The 25,596-nt window shown below is 37.3% G+C and overlaps 1 protein-coding gene across 2 annotated transcripts; it reads right to left on the reverse strand.

Annotated features, from left to right (window-relative positions):
• NGLY1 (N-glycanase 1) lies at nucleotides 1-25,585 on the reverse strand. Of its 2 annotated transcripts, XM_066319957.1 has the most exons (13): nucleotides 25,367-25,492; nucleotides 25,093-25,150; nucleotides 24,169-24,283; nucleotides 21,938-22,180; nucleotides 18,493-18,652; nucleotides 15,272-15,494; nucleotides 14,404-14,525; nucleotides 13,849-13,994; nucleotides 13,557-13,667; nucleotides 8,518-8,682; nucleotides 7,057-7,245; nucleotides 3,798-3,975; nucleotides 1-3,375 (listed from the first exon to the last, which is right to left on the reverse strand). In XM_066319957.1, exons 3-13 carry the CDS (start codon nucleotides 24,181-24,183, stop codon nucleotides 3,200-3,202), a joined length of 1,728 nt encoding a protein of 575 aa, XP_066176054.1. In that variant the 5' UTR covers nucleotides 24,184-24,283; nucleotides 25,093-25,150; nucleotides 25,367-25,492; the 3' UTR covers nucleotides 1-3,199. The 2 variants fall into 2 exon arrangements, with proteins under 2 accessions (XP_066176054.1, XP_066176046.1); XM_066319949.1 differs by lacking the exon at nucleotides 25,093-25,150 and having other exon boundaries at nucleotides 25,367-25,585.
• Between the last annotated feature and the right edge of the window lie 11 nt (nucleotides 25,586-25,596).

Genomic DNA, 25,596 nt, shown 5'->3' on the forward strand with positions numbered 1-25,596 from the left:
TATGGAGACAAACACACTTTATTTTTAGTGTTCCACATTTCCTGATGTTGCACATAATAAGGATTATATCTTAAATCCAACCCACTATATGTGAAAAATCTTCCAAGGATAACAGATGAGGTAAGGAGACAGATTTTCATACAGGATCAGACAAGACAATTTTCACTACTTACTTCTCACTCTAAGTTATATAATCTACACCAAAGTTTGTTTGATTCCTGCATACCTGTGCTTTGTACCTCTTCTTTCTTTCTACGTTGCCTAGAAGGGGCTTCCTTCATGTATTTCAAGGATACATCTTCCCAGCAACTTCCTGGGGTGTAGGAAATTACTAAGCATTAAGTGTCAAAACAGAATATGATGAAATCAACAGCTGGATGATCAACTCTAGACAGACAACAATACAATAAATACTTATTTGAAAGGAGGAATTCTGTGCACAGGCTCCCACATAGCTCTGCTGGAAACCATGCAACCCAAGGTTAGTTTGCAAGCATTACATGGGTAGTACAGTGTTTATATAAACTTTAATGGAAAAAGATTTTACTGTTACACCTCAGTGCAACCTTGAAAGGCACCCATGGATGGTGCAGTGGACAGCCAGTCATTCTTTAAAATGTACCTGACTAAGCTGGATGCTAGAAAACATTGCTGATTTTACCTGTATTAAGCTATATATTTCTAGGCAACAGTATTTTTAATTTCCCCATTTAATCTCTACTGCCTCAAACATCTAAAAAGCTGAGTAAACACTGACTTCTATCTACACGTCCTGATCAACATCTACCACTCACTCAGTATTGTACCACTGCCAGCATAATTTAATAACCATACTTTCAGAGCAGACTGTAGCACAGATCTTTCCACCACGTAATACTGTGAATTCAAGATACTGAAAGTTAAACAACCGTGGATGATGAATTGCCTCTGGTTTAAAAAAAATAAATTAAAATGTATTAAGAGTTGGGTTGAAATGGAGATCAACAGAGGAAATTAGTGCCTTTGAATCTCTTCATACATAAGCTGTTTTAAAGTGTTCACTGTTTATAGGGTACTCCAAAAGACAACTGAAGGAGTTCCATTTAAATTTTTCATATTAGCTCTATTCAGTCTGAGTGTTTTACTTACTATTTCCTAAAATAAGCACTTCTATTCATTGCATGTGATCCTATAAATACACAAGCACTTCTTGATTAATTAGACTGGCAAGGTGTTCTTCTATCTTTTTAATTCATTCAAATTTTTAAAAAATGAATTTCAATTACTTTATTGTTTCAAGTTATCTGCAGTTATTACTCTTCCTCCAGAGATTCTGACCAAAATTATGAGAAAATTACTTTATCTTACTACTTAAATTTATTTTGCCTTCTGATTTCAAATTATCAGATGCAGTTAAGGAATTCTGCAATTCCTCAAGGTCCTCTAAATAATACACTGCAAAAACAGTTTCTGCCTTAAAGCAGTGGTTTTTTAAGCTATCAAAATATTAAGCGGAAACATTCTTGTTGATTGGTGACACCTCAGTTATCTTACTTTTCCTTTTTTCTTCCAATGTAGTACCCATTATCAGCTAAAATACTTTCCTGTTGGATTCCCACTCAAAATTTCAGAAAAAGCATTTAACTGAAACCAAATAGAGAAGTAGTTTCAAATGAAGACTGGCAAATTCACTTTGCATTAGTTAAGTATTGATAAATACCCTTCCAGTATGTAAAATGCAGTACCCTTCCACTGTGTTATTCTGTATTACAGGGGAGAGACTCTTCTAATTCCCCTCATAAACTGTCCATTTACACTCTGAACTAAAGTATATAATCCACCACACATTGTTCCGTCACTTCTGAGCGGCCATAATCTACTATTTTTTAAGATGCCTGTATTCAATGTGCATATGCAGTTTTCTAATAAAATCTGAATAATTTTGTATTTGCTTAGATTTGTTGAAAGGTCAGCGAACATTTATTTCAACATAAATTATTTTTGACAAATGCTTCAAATCAATACAGAGGTTGAAAAGGTCAGAAAAAGGAAGAAAATCTTGAAAAAACACTAATCTTGAAAACATCATCCTTAATTCTCACTTATTTTAAAATAAAACCATAGTTTGAACTTTGCATTTTAGTTCTATAATAAAAAAATCTCTTGTATAATCCACACATGGCCTTTCTCACATTCTGATAATGAAAACTACCTCATCTGAACATTCACTCTATGCTTTATTCATAGCACTGCAACATCTGACATCTCCTGGATAGTATTTTTTATTATATTGACTGAAAATAAATTTAAACACTGCATTAATTGAACAGAAAAAAAAATGTATATACTACAGCAAATTTGGGAATGGTATTTAAAGCAAGTCAAGACAACATCTTAAAAGAATTTCAACCTACATGCCTACCTTTTAAAAGATTTATTAAGCAAATCTGAATTAATATCATTAAAAAGTTCTTATAATGAATAAACTTTTTTCATAGAAAAAAATATGATGTTCTTACTCAGTTTTAAGCCTCAATGTCATATCACAGACTATGACAACTTTAGTTGTATAATGAATGCTTCTTTTAAAATTAGGTTATTTTCCCAGCAACCATCATGCTTCCAAACAGTTCTAGGTATTGAACACAGGTTTAATACTTAGACATCTAACAAGGAAATTTTGAAGCAATCTTGAAATTAACTTAATTTTAGCACTTCTGGACACTACACAAAATCAAAAAAAAAAAAAGTTCTAAATCCTCTAATATTGTTTAAAATATCTAAAACCATTATAAGCATCTTTCGCAATTGAAAAACTGTAACTGGAAAAAGAATTCAAACTGTTTTTCCAAGTACATTATAAAAACCCAAAAATATCAGCAAGCCAATCCCAAAACTCCAAATTTAAATCAATTACAATTGCTTTGTGCTTCTGTGATCACGATTTCCTTCCTAAAAATTGTTTCCTTTTCATTGTAAAGTTTAAGGATACTTTATGGTTCAATCTCTTAATTTTGGTGTTTGCTTTTATAGCAAAGAGGTTTTCATTGTGATGTTTACCTATTCAATACACGTGCAGTTTCAAGTCGATTTAATGGAAGCAGTGAAACAGGAAATAAGCTGCCAGCAGGATGAAGAGGAATTGCCAACCAAATCTTCATGTTGTATCCATGGTATATGTCTTCAAGGGATCCAAAGCACATTTCTGCAGTTCAGATTCTCAGAGGTCACTGAGTTTTATAATTATCTCCAAGCAATTTTCTCCACATCCTGTTAAGCTCTCTCTAAACAGTTGTGTGTGTTGCCATGCAGCTCCACCATCTCCTCCATTTAAAACTGCTTCCAACATAACTTCCGTTGCTCCAGAAAAATCTGAATAGGAGCAAAGATTTTTATCTATTGAAGGAAAAGATAAATAATTCAGTAAACCACAGCTCCAGACAGTATATAATAATAGAATGCACATTAAAAGGCTAAGCTGTAATGGATGTTTAAGGACCTCAGTTGCAACTACTCAGATTTATCTGCCACCAGACACAGAAGCATCTATCCTTCCTAGTAAAACACAAGTATCTTGTATTCTTGCTTGCCCAGCTCTGTTGCAAGTACGGCTATGATTACTAATAAAACTGAGTTTTGTACCAGTTTTAATTAAACACATAGTATTTTCTTGACCTTGCTAAGAAATGCTGTTGGGAAAGTAAAGAATTTTCCTATTTTGTTTTCAGTGTTTGCACACTACTCTCTCCATATAAATTATTTATTTCCAGTTACACCTCTGTTAATGATAAAATTCATTATTTAAATTCCATACTTACCTCCTACCAGAGCAACTTCTGCTGTAGGAGAGCAAAGTCTCCACTGTATTCTTCCACTCTGAAATGTCTGACTGCTTGTCCTAACTGAAATGTTATCTATTTTTAGACCGACTGACTTGCACTCAAACTTCCAGCTGATAGAAGCAGAGGATGACCCTTCTTTTCGGGCCAAATAAACCTACATGGAAAGAAGACACAACCAGCATGTCAAAAACTGAGATGACCAACACACATCAAATTAACCATTGTAACAAGGACATAAAAATCTTAAGAAAACACACTTCCATTCTTTGTCAAGCCCCTGAACCTTTAAAATTGTACAAAGTACAATTTTACATAAAAACCTCTTTCTACATCCCCAAGTATACTCCACAGTTAGACAATTGTATGTGTTCACAGCCCCTTGCTAGAGAACATTAAAGTACTTCAACATCCTTAGTAAAGTTCAAGCTACAAAAACACCTGAGCTTATTATTTTTTAAAGAAGGAGAATTCAGGGTCTTTTTTAAATACACAGAACACTTCAGTTGTTCAGTATCATTGATGAAAAGAACTGTGCAATCAGTAGATTCTTCAGCTGTGGCTGCACACTGCTTCTCCTATGACTTGATGTGTCTCAGTTAAAAGAAATCATACATGCCAGCAGTTTATAAATCCCATATTAACATTGTTTGAACTGTTACAACCGTCCCAATGCTAACTTCACCTGGCTGAAGTGATGCTCACATATTAACATTCATTAAAGTTACTATGAACCCTCTCAAGGATTTGTTCACAAGTGCCTAACAGCTCTTTCAAGTCCAACATCTATTATCAACAAACCTAAATAACAGACACTACAGAATAGTCCAAACTACCATGATCCTTTTTGAACCCTAAATTAATAAAAATTCTGTCATGTCCAAGCTTCTGATTCATATCATACTGAGTGGACTTAGCTCTTTATTTTTTAATCCTGAAAGAACAACCCAGAATAAAATGATACTAAAACACAGTAGTTTGTTATACTAAAGATCCAATCCTAATATAGAAATGTCATTGACAGACTATTAAACAAAATTTTAGCGTTACTATTTTCACGTTGAAGAAAGCTCAAAACCCCCTAAGGTATGAAGTCTTACACTGAAGGTCACCTACGAAAATGTAATGATTTAAGCTGTTTTCATGTGAAAATAGTCTCAATGTTCATTAAGGTGCTGACCTCCACACATTTTTTAAGTATATCAGCTGGTTCTAGCAAGAGCTTTCCCTTGATCAGATCCTACTGAACTGGTGGACTTGAGCAAGCCAAAACACTCCATTAAATACGACTTGATTGAAATGCATTAAACATAGTTTTGAATGAACTAGAAAAGCCTCAAACATTACTCTGTTTCATCTTTCATTTTAATATCCAAGCATTTAACCAGAAAAAAAGAATTTAAAGTTTTCTTTTGTGTATTTTTGACTTTCCTCTAACTTTCAAACTTGGTTGTTTTTTTTTCTAGTATTATTTGAAAAATGTCTAAAAAACCTAACCAATCAACCAATCAACTCATTCAAATTCTCTTCCACTGCAGCAATTCTTCTGGAAAACAAACCTTTTACAAATCCATGGATTTCAGACCTACAGGTTCTTACACTATTATTATCACCTACTGTGGCCTGCCTGTTTGAGTCCTGGATACCAGGTTATCTCTGGGTAATCTGACTGAATTTGTGGTGTGTACCTGCTTGCATTGTGTACCATAAAAGCAAGTGGTGCTTTTCTGTTACTCCTGGTCTAATACTTACAGATACATTTTCTCTGGCTTTTAGATTTAAATACCTTTTCATTCATCACGTAATACATGTTAATCAAATATTTCTGTAAAGGTTCCTTTGGCTTTTAAGTTCTTGGACAGCTACTGAATCAAACTCCAAAGCTGCATCTTGTACAAAAAGAACAGGCAAACCCCAAACAATCTTTCCCTCTACTGTTACCTCCCATTATACAAAAAAAAACAACCAATATAAAGTAATTTTAAATTCTTAGATTCTTACACACTTTCTGCAGGCTACAACTCCTGCAGAACTAATATGCCTTACCCACAAGACTGAGAGAGACCTGGAGCTATAGCTCATTATTTCTCAATGCCATCATCTCATCCTTTTGAGGTGTTACTAAATACAAGGGTATTTTGCCTGGTCGTATAGATCAATCCCACCCTGTCTTATCTGATTAGTATAGCTGAGAAAAATTGTAGTTTAGTTTTAGTGCAGGGACAGCAAGTTTCTTGCAAAAGTGAGGATAACTGATCATTGCAGAATTGAAAACATAATGTGCTATCATATTTTTAGCAGATCCTGGGGAAGCAGAAATTTTTGTTACTTTTGTTTTACTATTAAGTCTTCCCTGATGTGATATCTTTCATACTATTCTCCTGTTGCTTTCCTTATTCCTTCTCTGTAGTGCAGCACAGACTCTTCAAGTTATTCCACCACTGCATTTTGCAAGTCAGTTATGTACAAACCCAGGAGAGAAAATCTCAAAAGGCAGATAACATACTTAGATCCATTTTCATCAATGGGAAGCTAGAAGACTATTTGGTCAGAGACTCTTCAGACTAGTAAAATGGCTGAGGAAAAAAGCAGTAACATGCTCTAGTCCCTGACAAGAACATTCAGTTCCACAGTTGGTTGCTGTTGTGGGAAAAGCTGCTTGCAAGTACATGATCTCTTCCCACTTCACAGGTAGCAGTGCTCTTAGATTTAGAGCCTATGACTCTTGTGCTGCTCAGTCCTGATGCTTGGGAAGGATTCTGGGCAGGGTATACAAAATTCTGGATAACTGACAGGTTTTTTTTTTTTTGTCTTCTTGCAGATGGGAACTGTATTATTTAGGATGACAATTTCTTCCTTTGGCTGTATATCAAACAGGTATGATACACTATAAAACTATTCTTAAACCCAACAAATACCTTTTTTATTTTGAGAGAAATACTGCTTTTCAATAAAACAGCATTTCCCCAAAAGCCTAAGAAGGAAGCCATTTCTAAAAATTTGGCGTTCTGGCAAGGATTTTACCTACCTGCAGAAAATTCAATCATCCTTTCTAAAAGACAAGTTAAATTTATTTCTAATTCCTTGTACCATCTGGCCATCTTGCTGAATCTTAACAACAGCATTTACTAACATCAGCTAAATTCTATGAATCCAAACATTGGCAAAGGTTTTCTGTTTTATTGGAGTTATTATAATTTTACTGTAATTAGATGCTTTTAATAATTGCTATTCTTACCATTTTCCAATCTGTTTCAACCTTTCTCCAAATAGATTCTGCCTTCCAAACACCTGCTTCCCAGCCACTTATTTTTTCATTGTTATTGGAAATCCGTGTGTAGCTATCATCTATTACATTGTAGACAAGATGGAACAGTTTAGATGTCTTCTCCTTTCCAGAGGGAATAAAAACGACTTCTTTTCTTTTCTGAAAAAGCCCAAAAACACAAGTACCTTCATTCCCCAATGCCTAAATTCCCCCAAGACCATGTTACTTTCAAACAGTATGTCATGGTTTTGCAATTCAGTATTGCTGCCAAGTCAAAAAGATGTCCTTTTTAAGGGAGGTCATGTACAAAACCATTTCTGCAGAAGTAAAGTTTTAAAACAGTCTCCTACAGTACACCTGCAACTTTTCCAGAGGGGAGGAGTAATTTTGTTTTTAAAATGTGCATATATTTACTTTTAGGAGTAGCTTTTTAACAAACTAGCATGAAACAATACCATTTAAGTAAGAAATTAAGAGTTTCAGAACAGAAAACTTGTATGTTAAGTACATTACTTATACACTGATAAGTAAACGGTTGTTTTGAATAGCAAACCTGTGACTCCCATATATAAGTGCTTGCGTACACCAGTTTACAAATCAACTTCAAAAAACTTGAAAGTACAAACTGTGTAACTTCACAGTATTACTTTTCTTTAAAAAGTCATTGTTCTTATGAGCTTCAGAAATTAAGTCTTCCAATAAACTATTAGTTTCTCAAACTTAGACAGTCCTAAGAAACTCATTAATTTTGTGTAACTGTTTAGGACAGTTAGACAGTCCACATGATGGGATTCCTACAAAATGGAGGTAACACCTTTGCATCCTGACTCAAGCTAAATACTATTATGGTTCTGGGAAACTGTATTTTAGCATAGAATAAATAAAAAATAAGCCTTGCTTTTGGAAACAATAGAAACACATTGATGTGAAAATCAATCAAGCTTATTATTTAAGAGATTGCTTAATTTACAAAATTCTATTTGCTCCCACAAAGCAAATGTTGTTACTTACTCTAGTAACAAAAATAGTTGGTCAAAACCTACTATTCATCAAAACCTGGAAGTAACTAATAATACAAATACAATAATTTTTTACAGTTTTCCCAATTATTTTCAACTAACAAACTTTCTAGTTCTGTCAAACTAACTCATTCAAATGGAAAAATATTTTTAACTTTTAAGAACAAAACACACTTGATACCAAGGAGTCGCAAACATTATTAGAATCAATGGACCACCATTAATTCTCAAAAATTACTTGTGGACCTCTACTGAATTCACATCAAACTTTCACCTAATGCTTTTGCAAGATTCACCTGTTTGAGCAGAATCTGGCACCCTGCCAAGAACTGTCTTCTTTTTTTTACAGATCATAATCACAAAGCCTTAGTTAGCTACCTCTAAGATGTTCAGCAGTGTAAGAGTTAAATACCTCTGGACCAATTTCACCTCTGGCTACTCGCCAAGCCATTGAGCCCGATGTCCTTCCACCATATTCTCCAGGTTTTGGTGTTTTAGGGGAAATAAACTCAACAAGCTCCACAATAGTCCTTTCCAGCAGCTCTCTTTTTCTATTTTCTGACAAAGACTTTTGTCTCTGAAAAAAGACATTTAGGAAAAAAGAGAACATTCAGAAAGAACACCAGCAACACCAACAGGGAAAAATAGAATTATTTTTCTATAATAAAAAAACAGAAAACAGAAAAAACAGATTAACATTTAAAGTCTAGACTGACTGTTAGAAACATTAAACTTATACCATAGGCACAAATAAAAACCAGTCATAAGTGCACAGTTATGTGACAGCAGTGCTTTCTCTAGGAACTTGTCGACATTATCTGGAATTCTTATAAAAGAATGTTTTTAATACATTTACTTGGATGATAAAATGCTCCCATAACAGTTTTTTATAGCTATTCATATGTATGCTGTACCATAGCTGTTCTCAATATTATTCGGAGGAAAGAGAAGGCAAGAATAATTTGTGGTCAAATATTTTTTCTCTAAAGTGGAGTGACTTGGCTGGCAACAGTTTTGGTTTTTGATTAAGCCAAAACAAGTTATTTCACTTAATTCTATCACAAACCCATCATGACATGTCTATTTTTCAGATGTCAGAACTCTAAGAAAAACTTAGTTCCAGAAAAATTAGTGAAAAATAAAATTAATTACACGTCTTCTTTGCCTACATGAATAAAACTATGAGCAATTTTTTGGTAAACAACTTCAAAAAAAATTACTGAGATGTTAGTATTTTACCTACATGATTTTCATGTCAAATATACAAATCCGGAATGTGAAGCCTTTCAGGTTTTTAACTGTGGATAAACCCGGATGGGGCTGAAAAAATTAAGTTCAGCATTGAGTATGTAAATTATTACACACATCATCTTTTTTTCTGCTTTGGTGATCACCCAAGGCATGCACACTCAGCCCACTGGGACCTGAAACTTAAGGCTGATAAGCATTTCAGTTATCTCAAAAGCAGTTCTGACCCCAGCAAGTTTTGCCAACAGAGATCACAAAAGAAACATTTGAAGAGTTTTTTTGTTCCAGACAACAATGTGGAACTATATAAAGGAAAGTAGATACAGAGAAATTATGAGAAACAGCTCCAGCTGAACAAATTCCAGATGCCAAATACCAGTTCTAACACAGCAAGGGGGGGAAACACACCTCTACTTGTGTTGATGGATGACAACCAGTGGTTGCAGCAGTTTCCCATGAAACACCAGGTCCTCCTGAGTCTAACAGTTGCCCTGATGCTTACAATATCCCTATGCAGCACTACTGATCTTGCTCCAGCTCAGAGGAAGTTTGATATGGTTTATCCTAAATTAACAATACCAATCCACAATTTCCTGTAAGCACTTAGATGTAGGTGAAACCCAGTGTCAGTGGCCATCACTGAAATCACTGATGTGATGCTGAGAACTGGATGTCTTTGCTGTGTAGTTTTTGTAACAACAGCTGAAAAAACCCAGAGGAGTGTTTCAACATAAAAAGGCTTCAGAAAACAGACCTCTTTATGCACAATACAAGAAATCAGTAAGTTCCTCAAGTATAAAGAGCACAAGTATGCTAATTCTTGTAATCTCCTGCCACCCATCAGACTCTTGCATAGAAATGCAGCAGGCCTGACATGCCAAACACTCACACTCTGCAGACATCAACACAGCCTGTGCTGGGTAAACTTGTAACTACATTTCCTACCAATGACATTGTCATCAGAAATGGACTGCAAAAACTCTAGCTGCCATGACTCAAACTTCCTGCTTTTTGATTTTTTTTTTTTTGGTTGGGTTGTTCGGTTTTTCATTTTGTTGTTTTTTTGTTTGTTTGTTGGTTGGTATTACCCTCTGTGTACCTGCTCAGGCCACAGCTTTCTTTGGCAGACAAAGGTACTAAGAAGGAAGAGGGATGGTGAACTGCACCTTTAAAATCAGTTTTGTGCCATGTGCTGTTGATGCTTCCTGAAGGACTCTGTGCTCTCACAAGACCGATAACCCATAGTTTAAGTAGACCCACTGCTGGCTGAGCAACACATACTCTGAGGGCAGGAGTGGAATTTTAAACTTTTGACAAGAAACAGTGGTTCATCTCACATCAGTGAACATGAAATGCTTGCAATTCAACCTAGATTACTAGTTTTCCTTTTAAGAGTTGACCTGGCTATAACTATAACTATTACAATCACTACCAAAAAATTGGAGCAAATACAAAAAATTTGCTTCTTTGTTCCACCATCCAAATTCCAAAGAAAGCAGTTGAAGTTCAGGGTCCTCTCTCCCACTTTCCATCAGGATAACACACAACAGACTGGAATAGGGCAGGAGGTAAAGAAAATTTGTAGTCAGAGTGTGCTACAATGCTACAGAATATTATTAGATGGTAATCCAGAGGCTATATACTCATTTAGGAATGCCTGGCCCAGATAAAACACACAAAATATTTTTGAGAGGTAAAATAAGTACTGAAGCGATTAAATTATTCTTGTCTGCTTTGCATTTAACAACAAGCCACTCAACATCTTTTGAACTGTTGTGTGGCCTCTGCTTGGCAATGGAACAGACAGACATCCAGAGAAATAACAGCCATAGCCTTTGCTCTTTTTGCAGGAAAGACAAACAGTGATCCTTCAGACTCCCATTTTAATTAACACTGCATACAGGTGATAATGCATACTGCATACCATGCTTCTCTTTAGTTGTAACTCAGAAAAATTGAGCTTAAAAGACAGTTTTGGAGTTCTGCATCAAACAGTACAAAGACTATAATTCCTCCTGCTGTGGAGCCAGTTTCTAGGAGATGATAGGAAAAGGGCAGGTTAGAGGAGGCCTCTACAACACTTATTGTCTGAACAGGCTGCAAGGAAGGAAACCATACTAGCTGGAGGCTTGTGACTGAATGGAGTAATGAAAACTTGCTCTAACACATCTTGAAAGTTCCAGGCATGAGTTACCTTTGCCCTCTGTGACTGAAGAATATAACATGGAGAATCTTGGACTCCAACTTTTTGAAGTTCCCTTTTCCCCCACTGCATCGTCACCTATGTATGAACTTTAGGAAAGGCCTTTTAACTAGGACAAATGTAGGATAACAAAATTAGGATACTCAGTCCTTTTAGCAGTTGGATGGCAAACTGCCTCTAAGACCCTGAAATCTGATTTCTATTTTAAGTGACAAAAGAAAAAAGGAGGAAGAGCAAATACTTACATAGATTAAATTTATTAACTTAATAAATTAAATTATTTCAAACATTAAATCAAACATTTGGAACAGCTACTGGACAAAAAAAAAAGTGTATGTAGCAGAAGGAGTGTATAATTTACTTTGTAGAGAGTAAGTTGCTCCTCAAAATAGGGTACAATTAAAAAGACTGACAAAGGTGTTCTTTTAAAAATCACAAGACAGCTTTAATAACACTGGTAAGCAGCAGGGAAAGCAACAGCATAGAGATGAAAGGGTTGGGATTTTTCACATGTAGGGAAAGAAAGATGGGAAAAACACAAAGATGGTACTGGAAACACATGTAAACCTTCTTCCCTCTACTATTTTTGAGTTTTTATGAAAAGTATGGCCAGAATTCCTGTTCTTTGTTTGAAAAGTGCTCATGGTCAGCTTGAGAGCTGCACAGTCCTGTAAAGGTGGCAGAAAGGAGTAAGAGACAGACCAACATGAAGCACCATCTGTTAGAGCTGGCAATGACATCTTTTACAGAAGTTTCCTAAACTTCTGTAAGTGAAACAGAGCATGATCCTACAGTGATATCACTGAAGTGACAAGGATGTCAGAGTTTCCTGATTCCATCAATACTGTCAGGGAAATTTTTCAACTTACTAGTGCCCCATTTCCAAAGTTCTTCCTGTACACAAAACTGCAGAGGAGAAGAATGTGGTGATTGGTTTCTATTACCAATAGATCAGAAGAAAGGACCCCTCAGATCAGTTTTGTAAGCAGCAGGGGTTTGGGGCTTCGAGGGGACACCACTAAATTCCTTTACCTCCTTTTGCTTTGCTGCTCTGGTTACTGCTTCTCAGTGCAACGTCATTCTAACTTTTCATTACCATAAAAATTATTTCAAGCCCAGGTCTCAAAATATTAATCCAGTTCAACTCACAGTCTTAATGTATGGCTACAACTCTCAAGTCAGTAGACCTCAAAAAAGGCATAATCTGTTTATTAAGTTATCAGCTGTATACTACCACTGGAACTAGTTTCCATGCATGGGAAATAGCCCTGTAAGGAAGGAAGGAAGGAAGGACAAAATGGAAACCTCAAGGTGGTTCAAGGTTTTATGGTATTATAGTATATTGAAGTAAGTTCATGATGTCCCAAGTAGGGAGTGGAAAAAGCCTAGAGAGGCTCTGCAACCATGACATGCAGGTGCAAATGGCTCCATGTATTTTGGGGGTGCTAAGCATGAACAGTGTAAATATACACGTAGCTCTGAGTCAAAGCTCTGCTGATGGTATCAACACCTTTTGAAAGTCTTAGAAACAGCCCATGAATCATTCCTCTCACTTCCTAGAGCTTGTAAAAAGTCACCAAAAGCAAATTAAACCTGCATTTCTTACAACTGTAAATGCTACTGTTTTCAAGTCATAGCTGCACTGACGTGGAAAATGTTCAGTCATTCTGAAGGAGCCCGCACAGTTAGTAAGGAATTCCAGTTTACTCCCAAGAACTACAAGTCTGCTCCAAAGTCCCTAAGAAAAATAATGTATACACACATCTGTATATGTAAGAGACAATACGATAATCCTCTTACATACCATTATCTTATTTCTCATAAGTTCAGCACTTCAACAGATTCCTTGTATTCAGGGTAAAATGGGTAATTAACAGCATTTTTTATCTCTGTAGTGCATTCCCACAAGGTTATCAAATGCATTCCTTTGTTTGAGGACTTCACATTCTGCAGATACTTGTGCCTCACTCTCAGAAACCCACTGAAGAACACTTACATACCGTTCTATTTAGTGCATTAATTGTCTCTCGCAGTGTAGCCTCGCTGAGCGCTGTCCTTCTAGAGAGTACCTCTTCATGTTTACAGCTGTATCTCCAGGTGACATCAACAACCTCAGGCACAAGTGGAAGAAAATAAAGCAACCAAAAATTCCCACATATCTTGCTTCATTTAAAGAGGCTAGTTAACAAAAGTATACTTTTCTAAAATAATTGTAAAAATCACACCAAGGTGGAATACATTGCACACTTGCTTCAGGGCAAGTTTATTTATTATTAGCATCATTACTCCTACCTCATCTTTGGAGAATGCAATTATGTAGGAGAGCTTCTTTCCCCAGCCAATTTCATAGAGAAGAGGTTTATCACAGACATTTTCACAAGGATCACAGTGAAGCCATCTTTTCTGAGACGAAGAATACACTTCAGTCCACACATGATCTATGTAACAAAGGCCAAGAATAAACAATGACATATAAAGATAGAGTCTTTACTCTAATCTTGCAGAATATTGTAACTTTTTCCAATTTATTAAATGAAGGAACAGGTGAAGGAACATGTTTTCTGTTCATCTACATTTAGAAACATTACCAAAGCTTCTTCTTTCTTCACAGTCCCTTACATTCAGCTAAAGGCCATATTATTCTGAAGTCAGTCATGTCACCTTACTTTCAGAACTGTATTCCATCTCACCAGGCAAGACAGGAAATTGTATGTATATTGCCTTTGTTAGCTGACTGCGTAACTGCATGCACTGCCTGCTGGCTACTATGACATGAGACACATAAAATACATAACCTCCTTTTGCACAGGTTTGTATTAATGTTACAATACTCCAGAATACTGATACCTGTATAGTCCCAGACGTATCTTGCTTCAAACCCAACAGCCCTGCAGCACAGTGTGAAACAGTTGGCCCACTCGCCACAGCGTCCACGTCTGGTTTCCAGAAGTTTTTCAGGGTTGTTATACCTACAGGAGAAAAACAACACAAACCAAAAACAACTGAAAATACATTTCACCTTTCAGAAATCTTTACATCGTGTTCTGCTGATCTGACCAGACTTCAGTACCCATCAGTCCACAGAAGATAATGAATATAATTGCTGTACTGCACAAAATACATCTGAGCAGAATGTCATCTCAACTCACAGGACTCCATCATATGTTTATAGCAGCTAATGAATCACTGAAATTTCAGATTCACTGAAATGAATCTGGTTTTCAAAACTGATTTAGACATCTTAAAATATGACTTTTGTATGCTGGTCCTTCAAGTAGTTAGAAAAATGTCTAAATGTCACAAAAGTATAAATAAATTGTGTATTTGCTCTTCTGCTACAGACTCAGCAAAAGATGTACATTACACTGTGATTTCCTACAGAAGTGAAGTTTTCCCTGCAATAACAAAACACTACCTACGTATGGTTGCCAATATTAACATATTTATTTAGAAGCTGAAGTTCATCAAATTAGCATTAAAGAACCCCCAACCATGCCAGACAAGCATTCAGAACAAATCCACGTAGGAGAAAGCACATATTATTTTTAAAAATCTCTGATCTTGTAGAGAAATTGCTGGTTCATCAAACGTGCTATCACATTACATAAAACAGCTTCTCTGCTCTCTGAACTAACAACTTCTCACCGTTCACAAGATGCACAAATGCAAAGCTGTTTCTTGAAAGAAAAAAGACAGCAAGTCTCTGTATGCTCACCGTGGGAATCTATTACTGAGCTGACACTGGTTGCAGTAATGGTTTTCCACTCGACCGGCATCCCACCTTAGATCATCATCAGTAGGCAACAGGTAGTCACTTTTAGGCTCTGTCTGCCCACCACACCTGCTGCAAGGAAGACTATTTACCCAATGAAAAAAGGAAGTCTTAAACCAGTCCAAAAGCTCCAACAATAAGAAGTCCTCTTCATTCACATGTGCACCTGTAAAATTTATACAACACACATTTACTTCAAATGGAAAGGTAACTTAATTGAACTTGACAGTGCCTATGCAAATCACTATTCTCTGGGCATTTGTATATTTTTTATGTACTTTTAATTATAAAAACCAGATTAAAAAGCTTCGTATATTACTTAAACACATACAAAAAAAGAAAATCTGAATTGTCAAGAACTGAGTACATTCAAACTCAAGAATAAAAAACTGCAGTCCTAAATACTACAGCTGGAATGAGAATAAGAAATTGCTCAGAAAAACAAGTCAGATTTACATTTCAGCCTGGTGAGGTTCCTGATGCTCTTCATACTCTTCCAGGACTTTGGAGTGGAGAGTTAATTATTTTTCTGCTCCAAAATATTTTCCTGTTCTTAGCTATTAAACTAGGAAAAACAATTGCTTTGATTTCAAAATCCCAAAGAACCAGACACTGGCAGCAGTCTAAACAACCAGCTGTACAGGCTCGCTACAGTCTTTCTACAAACACAGTTCAATTGTTGTAGAAAATATATATATACCATGCAAACATGCTGAGTTTGTTCTAATTTCAGCAAATAAACACCTTTCTCAGCTTACCCAAGGTAGACACAGAATGTCTTTTGTTTTCTACGCCAGTGGATTCCGCCACACCCAGATCCATTTTCCTGCTTACAACAGGTGTCAGAATCTACTCACATACTCTCACTGTTCTGACACCTGGAAATAGCCCCATTTTACTTAAAAAAACAAATCTAAAAATCCAGTTTTTCGAGAGAGATCCATTCCTTTAAACTCCTTAGAATCTTTAAATGCACATCCTGTTACAATGCCCAGAGAGATACTCTTCCTGCTCAGATATATAAATATTCAAATAATTCTTCCTAATAACTTTATCACATCGGCCACACTGCAATCATAGGTATTACTGCCTGGTTATTTCTATGCACTACAGTTTTATTCGAGTCACAGTGCAGACAGGTTTGACTAATGAATATTAGCATACAAAATAAATTTGTAAAAATGCTGCTTGAAGGAAATTGAAGGCAGTTGCACTAAAAATTTATGTACTAGCTCCTTTTTCAGGGTGGTGAAAAAAAACCCCTAAGATGAGTGCTTAAGCTCATTTCACATCTTGCTCTGAAGCTGTAGCCATCTTTGGTACAAAAGACACTGTAGGAGCACTAACACTATTAAACACACATTGCCAAGATCATGAAGTGCATGAAGATCATCTGTTAATCAAAGCAAGAACACTTGACTTCTAATTATAGTAAAATTTCCATTTTTACTCATGTATGTGAAAAACCTTTGTGCTGGAACACTCAGAGAAAGGCTTACTGCTTACAAAATGGATACGCTTGTAAATCCAAACTTTTTGCTAAAAGCTGAATGAGAAGATTTCAAGCACAGGCCATACTTTTTTTTTCCTGAATAACAACATTCAAACTAGAAGCCATCTGTGAAAATATGACTGCTGTGCTATAAACATTCTTCTCTTGATTTGCAAAATAAATCCTTCACTAAAACATCACATGAAAAAAATGACGTGATTTATTCGAACAGAAAACAGTCGGCTGTGATACACAGCTATTTCTGACTGTTCAGTCCATCTTTCTAATAAAATGTGGCAAAGGAAAATAATAAAATCAAAGCTATACTTTCCATCAAATGACTGCTATCTTCCTAGTAGAGTCCTTATGAGCCAAAAATGCTTGTTATGTGTTGCAAGACCTATCCTAAAAACAAGTATCCCCTAGCACTATATTTATTCCCACAGGTGGCAATCTTAATGCAGCAGGACAGAAACCAAAGAACCTCAAAGCCAATTACCCAAACATCTCATATACAGTCCATTCCAAACCAAATGTTTCTATAAAGCTCTTAAAAAATGCTTTCAAGCTGTCATAATCCGAAACAGTGGAATTCCATACCTTCACCTTGATTTGTATCTAAATTAAAGTCTGGAAGCCATTTTGACTAAGTCAGCTTGATAATTTGGGAAGAAGCACCCAGAACACTATCCCCCTCCTTCCTTCCCCTTTTTAAACAATGTGCACAGAAGTATTAGAAGAAAGTCTAGGAGGCAGGCTTGTTTTCTATTTTTTTCCTTTATAAAGAAATTTAATAGTTGTAATTTATTACTGCTAAGTCTCTTTTCCCCATTGTATTGTCCCATGCTGATGAATGAGAATGCTTTGCACTTGGTCACGTGGGTTCTTTGTCTTCTTTCAAAGATTCACATTGAAAAGCACTTTTTTTGTTGAAATATGGTCTTGGAATTGTACTTTTTAAAATATTTATCCTGTAGAAGTAACATTTCACTGTACCATTGAAACAAATCTAAACCCATCACCTGAAAATAGAAGTATGTCATTTTAACTGACAAAAACTTCATACATTCAAAACAAATTCACATTTATGAAGCAAATATAAATTTTAGACACTGATGCCTCAAGTATTTATGCCTACATTTCATATCTAGCCCCATAAGAAACAGGGGATAACCCTATTCATTTAAGCATTAGCAAGGAAAGTGATCATTTGCTTGTATCAGGTTGCATCATGGAGAGACCACATTCAAAATCTCATCAATATCACTTTAAAAAAGAGAAGCAGTACTTAAAAAAATTTATTATGATTTAGAACTGTAGCATGCACAAGAAAACTGCACCCTGAGAACTTCATAACAATGACTACTTGAACAAGAAGCTCCCTTCCTCTTGTAGCTATTTCACTCCAAGGAATGCAACGTTTGTTTCCCCAGCATTTTTTTCTACTAATTCAGAAATTAAGTGTCCCAAATTTCTACATAAAAGCAGTGAAAGATGGATGACAAAAGCAAAACAAGAATAAGAGAAGAGAGTAGTAAATTAGGAAGAAGACCATTCCAATTTAGAAACAGCATTTGGAACCTGCAGACATGACCAAACACACACTGACAATGTACAGTACACTTGAAAGAATATTTCTACTTTCATATACACTTTAACTAGGCAGCATTACCTTTGTCCAGTCCTGTAGCTTGTGCTAGCTTTTTCTGAGCCTTGCTTTTCAATTCCTGGAGGGGAATTGCAGCTAGTGCTTTCTGCTGAATAGAAGGATTCTCATACATCAATACAAGAGTCTCAAATTTTGTTTGAAGTGTTTTCAAGATATTTGCAGCCTGCAAAAGGATTTTCAGTTATAAGATGATCTATGAACTTCCACCTTCAGGCAGAATAACCAAGCTCTCTAATTTTAGTTTAAGTCAGTCATAATTCTGTTCATATTTCATTCATAATTCTATGTTCATATTTACATAATATATTTATTTACAGGTGAAATGCTTATTTACAAAGATATCAACAACTGAAGACACCACCACCCAAAGTGTAAAGCCAGTCTTGTTGTCTCTGAGCATTCTGAGTGGTGTCTTGAGTGAAAAGTGTACTAACTTAGGGAGAAAAATGTTTTTAAAGACACTTCTAATGGGAAAGATTTTGACTTCTCTCTCCCACCTTTCTTTTGGACATCTTCTACCCAAAATCTACAAAAAGACATGTAATTGCTCTCATTTTCTGGACACTACTAAACTGGTTTGTAGAATTTGATGAATTCTGTTTATTATTTCTTATTCATGAATGTTGCTTGTCTGTTTCTACTTCCTTTTTTAATAGATCAGTTCTGATAGAGGTTTGTATAGACAGCCCAGTGACCACCCACTGAACCACCCAGTCTGTTTCAGTAGCAACTGGATATAAGAATTAGGTTTCTTCAGTCAATTATCCTAAGTGTCATCTAGTGGCATGTTACACCCAATAAGGTACACACACAGATACTATAATCAACAGCTGAAGTTAATAACAACGAAGTTGGTAGCTGAGCCAACTATTTGTTCTCATTTAAAAGGGAACAATCCAGAAAGTGAAACGGGATTTTGAAAGTAGGAGCCTGGCATATTTTTGGGGTAAGCCTGTGGCACTGCTAATTTACCTTTTCTCTACTGCCACATCATGTTTCAGCCTTTAGGCTTGCTAACTACCATCTTAATTTCATCAAAAATGCAATGCTTTCCCGAGAGTCTGGCAGCAAATGCAATATAACACACACAGGTGTGAGAACTCTTCAGAAGATAACTTCTTTAAAAGGAGCACTTAAATTACAAGTGGTTGTCTTGATGATGTTACAGTACTGCAGAATCAGTCCTTAATTTTCACAACTGCTAAAACAGAACAGAGCTGGTTTTGCTCTTCCTGGAGCTCATTTGCTGCAGGTAACTGGTTTAACATCATAAACTCCACTGTGTTCAGATTCACTTCAGTGCAAGTTGAAAGAAAGAAATAAGGGATGTTAGAGGCTGACAAAGGCCTAAAGACCTTCATGGTCTGTCAACTTCCTGAAAGGGTATGGTTTCATTAAACCCACTGATGCACCTGTTACGCAAATTTAATCTTAGAAGTGAGGTGAACCTCACTGCGGTTCTAATTTGGATACACCTTTCCTCCTGTAATCACTACGCCATTCAGGAAATGATCAGAGTCCAGCCACCAGAATTAACAACTAGCCATAGCTCTCCTTTTCCTAAGTCTCAAGAATATTTATGACAAGAAATGCAGAATAAAACAATGAGGCAAATTAATGATGGGTTAGGTCCCTAGAACTGTGTATTTGGGAATATTCCTCTGTTCTTTCAAGTAAGCTGCTTTTCCCTGCACTTACCAGGCCTCCCATGAATGACAGGTGAAACACACAGGCAAGAAAAAAATGCTTGCACTACAGAAACACCTCTAAATCTCTCTGACATCTGTCAGCAGTGCATACAACAATAATACAACTATAACTCTGCAGCGTACTCACTGGAAAACAAACCCCCCACTGCTGTGCAAGCAAAATGGTCAAGTCACTGCCAGACTTCCAATCAAATCAGACTATAACGACCAAATTCAATGGCTCAGAGACCTATCAGTATAGTTCCCTGTAGAGATTAGCTAAATACAGCATTCTAAAAGAGTGCAAACATTGCCTTACTAATGCCTCTAAATAACAGTAAGTTTGGCCCCATCACCCAGGCATGGAAGCATGGAAAATGAATAGTTTCAGAGAAGTGGATCCACAACTCTAATGACTAGCATGTGTTGGGGCAGAGTAACTAGAAATTGGAAGAATTAACATCAGAATACGTTGTGTCAACACTGTGCAACATTGTTGTCATTGAAGGATCAACTTTTAAAGCTTCCTATCCTAAGCAGTACAGCAGCAAATCACTCTTGTATGTTTCATCATCACTTCCAACCACCATTGCAGAAGGGGCTGAAACAGTAAAAATCTAGAAGCAGGTGAAAAAAACAATCCAGAAAACCCCAAACAAAGTAAAACAAATCCAGTCATTATATTTTAGAGGCAACTACTGTCATGCTAGCATAATTAGATTAAATGTCCCAAGGCAATGTGCCTACACCACCACCTTGCCCAAAGGACCTTTTGGGTGAGGATGGGTCATTTAGTGCTCTGTATCTCCAAAAGCCATCACTTCAAACAATGCTTTGCCATTTCTCATTCAATGACTTGGGTAGGCATTGGGAAGAAATAGTACATCATAGATCATATCCAACAATATCTTGATTATATAATTTAAAACACACAAGCTGTGTTTAAGGACGGTGGGAAGTGAGCTTTTGGAAGGATTCATTTTACATCAACTTTGAGACCAAAGTGACACTGGTTCTAGGAGAAAAAACTCTTCAAAATGTTCTATCAAAGCATCCTTAAAAGCTTCTATCAAAATGTGTAACTTATTTTTTCAAAGTTGTATGAGGCGCTGAGTCTTTTCCCATCAGGCCAGTTAACATCAGATGAAAGAACTCTGCCTTGATCAGGAACTTCACCTCAATCTCCTGGACAAGGGAAACTCAGCCTAAACAACATTAAATTTGCCCTTGGTCTGGGTAAATTCCTGTCCTTCATGACGGGCACATACGAAAAAAGAAAGCCCTCCTCACAGGCTACACATAGAGATCATAATGCATGAACCAAGACACCAACAATTACAAACGTTACAGTTCTGCTCCTGTTCTTCTGCTGGCTTTCAAATACCAAACATACCCCTAGTCTTGGCTTCCCACCCTCCCCTTGCTCCCCATTCTGCTGCTCCTTTTCAATACGTATCAGCGTTTTTTCTTGACACCTTGATCAACAGAATTTTTACGGACATCTTCAACAATTCTGCTTATGGCATGTTTCATGCTTAAGTTGCATGTAGACTGAAGAAAACACTAAAAAACCCTTCAGAAACCACTGAGGGAAAAAAGTCCAGTCCAACCTTCTTAAAGCAAGATTAGCTTATGCGGTCAGACCAAGTTGCTCTAGGAGACTACTCAGTTTCTCTGAGCAACCTGCCCTAATAGTTACCTCTTCTTCAATCTTAATATGCAAGATTAATGAGCTTATGAAGTTTTCAGGTTATAATTACCATTTCAAGAGATTGCACAAGTGATGCTTCTGGTTGCTGACGGGCAGGGGCAAGAACAGAGTCAACAGGTCTCGAAGGCCTTTGTGCAGCTGTCTGAGGGCTGCTGACAGTTTCAGAGGATCCTGATCTGTGGATTTGGTTTGACTCATTCAGTCTGCTACTCCTCTCTCCAGCAATTAAGTCTCTGATCTTACGTAGTTGCTCAATTGAAGCTTCCTTAGGGAAAACCAGGTGAGTTTCTCCCTGAAATTCAGACAAATGAATTCAGCAGTTAATGCAGGTCTAAGCTGGTCCATGATCTGTAGCTACAGCTAACAGTTTATCGGAAGCCAGCATCTTAAGGCTTGGCTGGATTCAAGTTTTTAGATTAGGTCCCTTACAGTAGAAACTTTGAAGCCTCTCACAGCTTCAGAAGCCTACCAGATCAAGAACCTAAAGTTGATCTAGAGAAAGAGAGCTCACAACGACATCCTTGTGTTAGTAACTTATTTTGCAGAGCCATTTGTGGGCTACGCAGTTATGGTTTGGCACAGAAAGCAGCAACAACAGAAATGAACAATTAATGCTCCGTTCTCACAGTAAAGCAGTGAAATCCTAGGCAACACAGGAAGACATCAAATACTGGGGGAAGAAGCCGCTAGAATGGCATCTGCTGGAAATTCTTTAACATACTGGTATTTTTTATGTCTAAGTTTAAAGTTTTCAGATAGGCAATATTAGTCTTATTAAAACTGGTACCTGGGATGATTTCTGGGTTTTGTTTTTGACTGCAATGTGACTGGTAGCATAACAAGAGATCAGTAACTATGACAGAATCAAATACCTGTATACTTATCATAAAGAAACAGGTTTCTAAAAACATGATATCCTGAAGCATTCATCCTTTAACAGTTTCAGTTTCTACAACTGCAGCATTTCTATTTGTTAAGCTAATTTGTTTACCTACAGTCACTTGAGGTCACATATGACTGCAGATGGAGACTTTGCATTAACACTTAAAATCACCACAAAACTAAATTGAATGTATCGAGCCATTACCAAGCGGAGCATAAAGAGCAATATCAGCCATGCAGTTGAAGAGAACTTTGTGAGCTCCAGCTTTGACTGACACAATAACTGTAAGACTGAGCCAACACACTCTCAGAGACCTGCCCGACTGCTTCTCTAGCTACACCACCCACCTCCTGACTAAAATACACCATTAAAAGTCTCCTGAGCACCAGCATGAGAATAAATCCACAGACCACTACTCCCTCTGCAGTCACTTCTTTCAGCATACTTTTTCTTCAATTAAAGTAATTAAAAAATACAGTAATTACCCAAATAGAAGGCAGAGGTCTCATGACAGGTGGACCTAAGAAACATAATGTATATACCCATACAGAAGTGTGGCATCAAACAAACAAATTAAAGCAAAGCAAGAGCTTTGCACCGTAAACAGCTGGGTTTTCACATCAGCTTTCCAATAACCACAAAAACTGCTTCTAGTTTAACAAGCTTTGGCAGATCAAGCTCCACCAAGACAAGGACCACTTCAGAACACAAAGCAATCTTTGAAAATACATCTTTCTGACTGCAACAGAATCAAGATTCACTCAATGCTATTTTAGGGTAACATTTCATAACTTTTATAAATGGGTTTTGAAGGACTCACCCTCCTACTACTACTTGAACAGTCAGCCTATTGCCCTTCACTGCTGTCATGACAACACCAGCACTTGTGCAGCTGCACTGTGAATTGGCCGAAAAACATTTCTGGTTTTGTTTTGGAAGATCAGATTTTAATCAGATCAGGACTACACTACACGGCTTTACTGATGGTAGGAATATGAAGAGCAGAGGTTTTAAATTTTTTCCTCTGTTTAAAATGGCAGTTTCAACACTCATTTATAATGCCTGATGTTCACCTCACAGTGTATTGCTACAAAGAGAAGGAGTTCCCACTCTGCTTCCCACCACTCTGTGCCAGCATGGATATGTATCCGACCATTCAGTAAACCAGCAGTGTGCCTGAGCAGCAAAAAAAATATCTTGTTATACATTAAGTTAGCTCACCATTTTTCTGAAGCAGAACATCTAAATTCTCTGCTGGTTAGCTACAGATATTTGCAGACAAGGACTGAAAGAAAATACCAACTGCCCTACAATCTCCTCCCTTGTAACTAGAGAAGCAGGAAAAAAATTCAATTTTAAACTGATGAAGACACCTGAAGTTACTACATTATACTCACCTCTTGAAACCCCATCTCAAATAAACATTCAACTGCTCCTCTGACGGGCAACAGCCTTGTGGAAAATGCTGGATTTCCAATCCGAATTAATCTGTATTTTTCCTCATAGGGATTCCTGAACAAATTGAAAGTTACATTTGCAAATTAGGTACACACTTAAAAGCTGGGTAACTGCACTATGAAATATTTTTTAAAAGTTTAGCTTCATTTACATCACTTAGGCGAAACCTACACAAAACTTTGACTTTATAAATGTCTTTTTGTACTTAACTCTGAGAGTTACCAACTGGAGCTAAAGTTTAGCTTGCAACTAGTGTTCAGGAATTCATGTTTTGTACTCATACCCAGCAGGGCTAAGTTTGTAGAGACACTTAGAGACAACTTCACATCTCCTTATACCTGGTGCATTCTAATTGAACCAGCCAGGTTAATGCTGAGTGGCTTTCGTCCCACCACGGAAGCTGTGCTAAACTGCCTGGTATGTCAGTGAAACTACTGTAGTCTCTGTGATATCCCTCAGTTCCCCTTTCCTCTTTCAACTCTTTTAAAAGCCTTTTCCTCTCGCCTCTTTCTTTAGAAGAAGTCAGCCCGGGACTCGCCATTCTGTGTCACACAGCAGCCTTTACAAGCCAGATATAGACAGGGAGGGGCAGCCCTTACAGCTCGAGCTGCTGGAAGACATCAAGGTCAGCCACACGTACCGGCGTGTATGTGCACCCTACAGAGCCACCTCGCACAAATTCAGATACAATTAACTCTTAGTACCAACCCTGCGAAGTCAGACGCAAAGGGCAAGCGAAAAACAGAGTAAAAAAATAAAGTGAAGTTAAAATGAAGTAAATATGAAGTTTAAACGAAGTTTAAATCAAGTTAAATTACTTGATTACTATGCACCTGCTTGTTTTTAGGTAGTTCAATACTCACCTAAGATGGAGAATCAGGAATAAGGCATAATTTCGTGGTTAATACATAAACTCCTAAACTTTCAAAACAAACCAACCAGCAATAAAGAAACAGAACAGCAGAACACTACGCTTCTAGGCAAGCAACATTAATTTCGAAATAACGACAAAAACACGCGAGACGCTTCTGAACTCCGGTATTACACAACAGAACCGAAGGCACCGCGCGGAGCCGGGGAGCGGCCGGCGGGACCCTGCGGCACCGCCCGCGGACCGAGGGCGGCGACCCCGCTCACCGGAGGATGTTGTCAGCGTAAGTGAGGAGCAGCCGCGAGGCCTCCAGGAAGATCTCCCGCCTGTTCTGGCACAGCTCGCTCACGGCGGGGGAGCCCGGCGAGGACGAGAGCCCCAGGGCGGCCGCCATTGCTGCCCACCCCCCCTGTGCCCTCAGCCACGCCGCGCCGCCCGTCCCCGGCGCTGCGCCAAGCGCATGCGCCGTGCGAGCACGAGCTCACCGCCCTCAGCC

Source organism: Sylvia atricapilla, chromosome 1 (genome assembly GCF_009819655.1).
Source record: "Sylvia atricapilla isolate bSylAtr1 chromosome 1, bSylAtr1.pri, whole genome shotgun sequence".
Classification (NCBI taxonomy): domain Eukaryota; kingdom Metazoa; phylum Chordata; class Aves; order Passeriformes; family Sylviidae; genus Sylvia; species Sylvia atricapilla.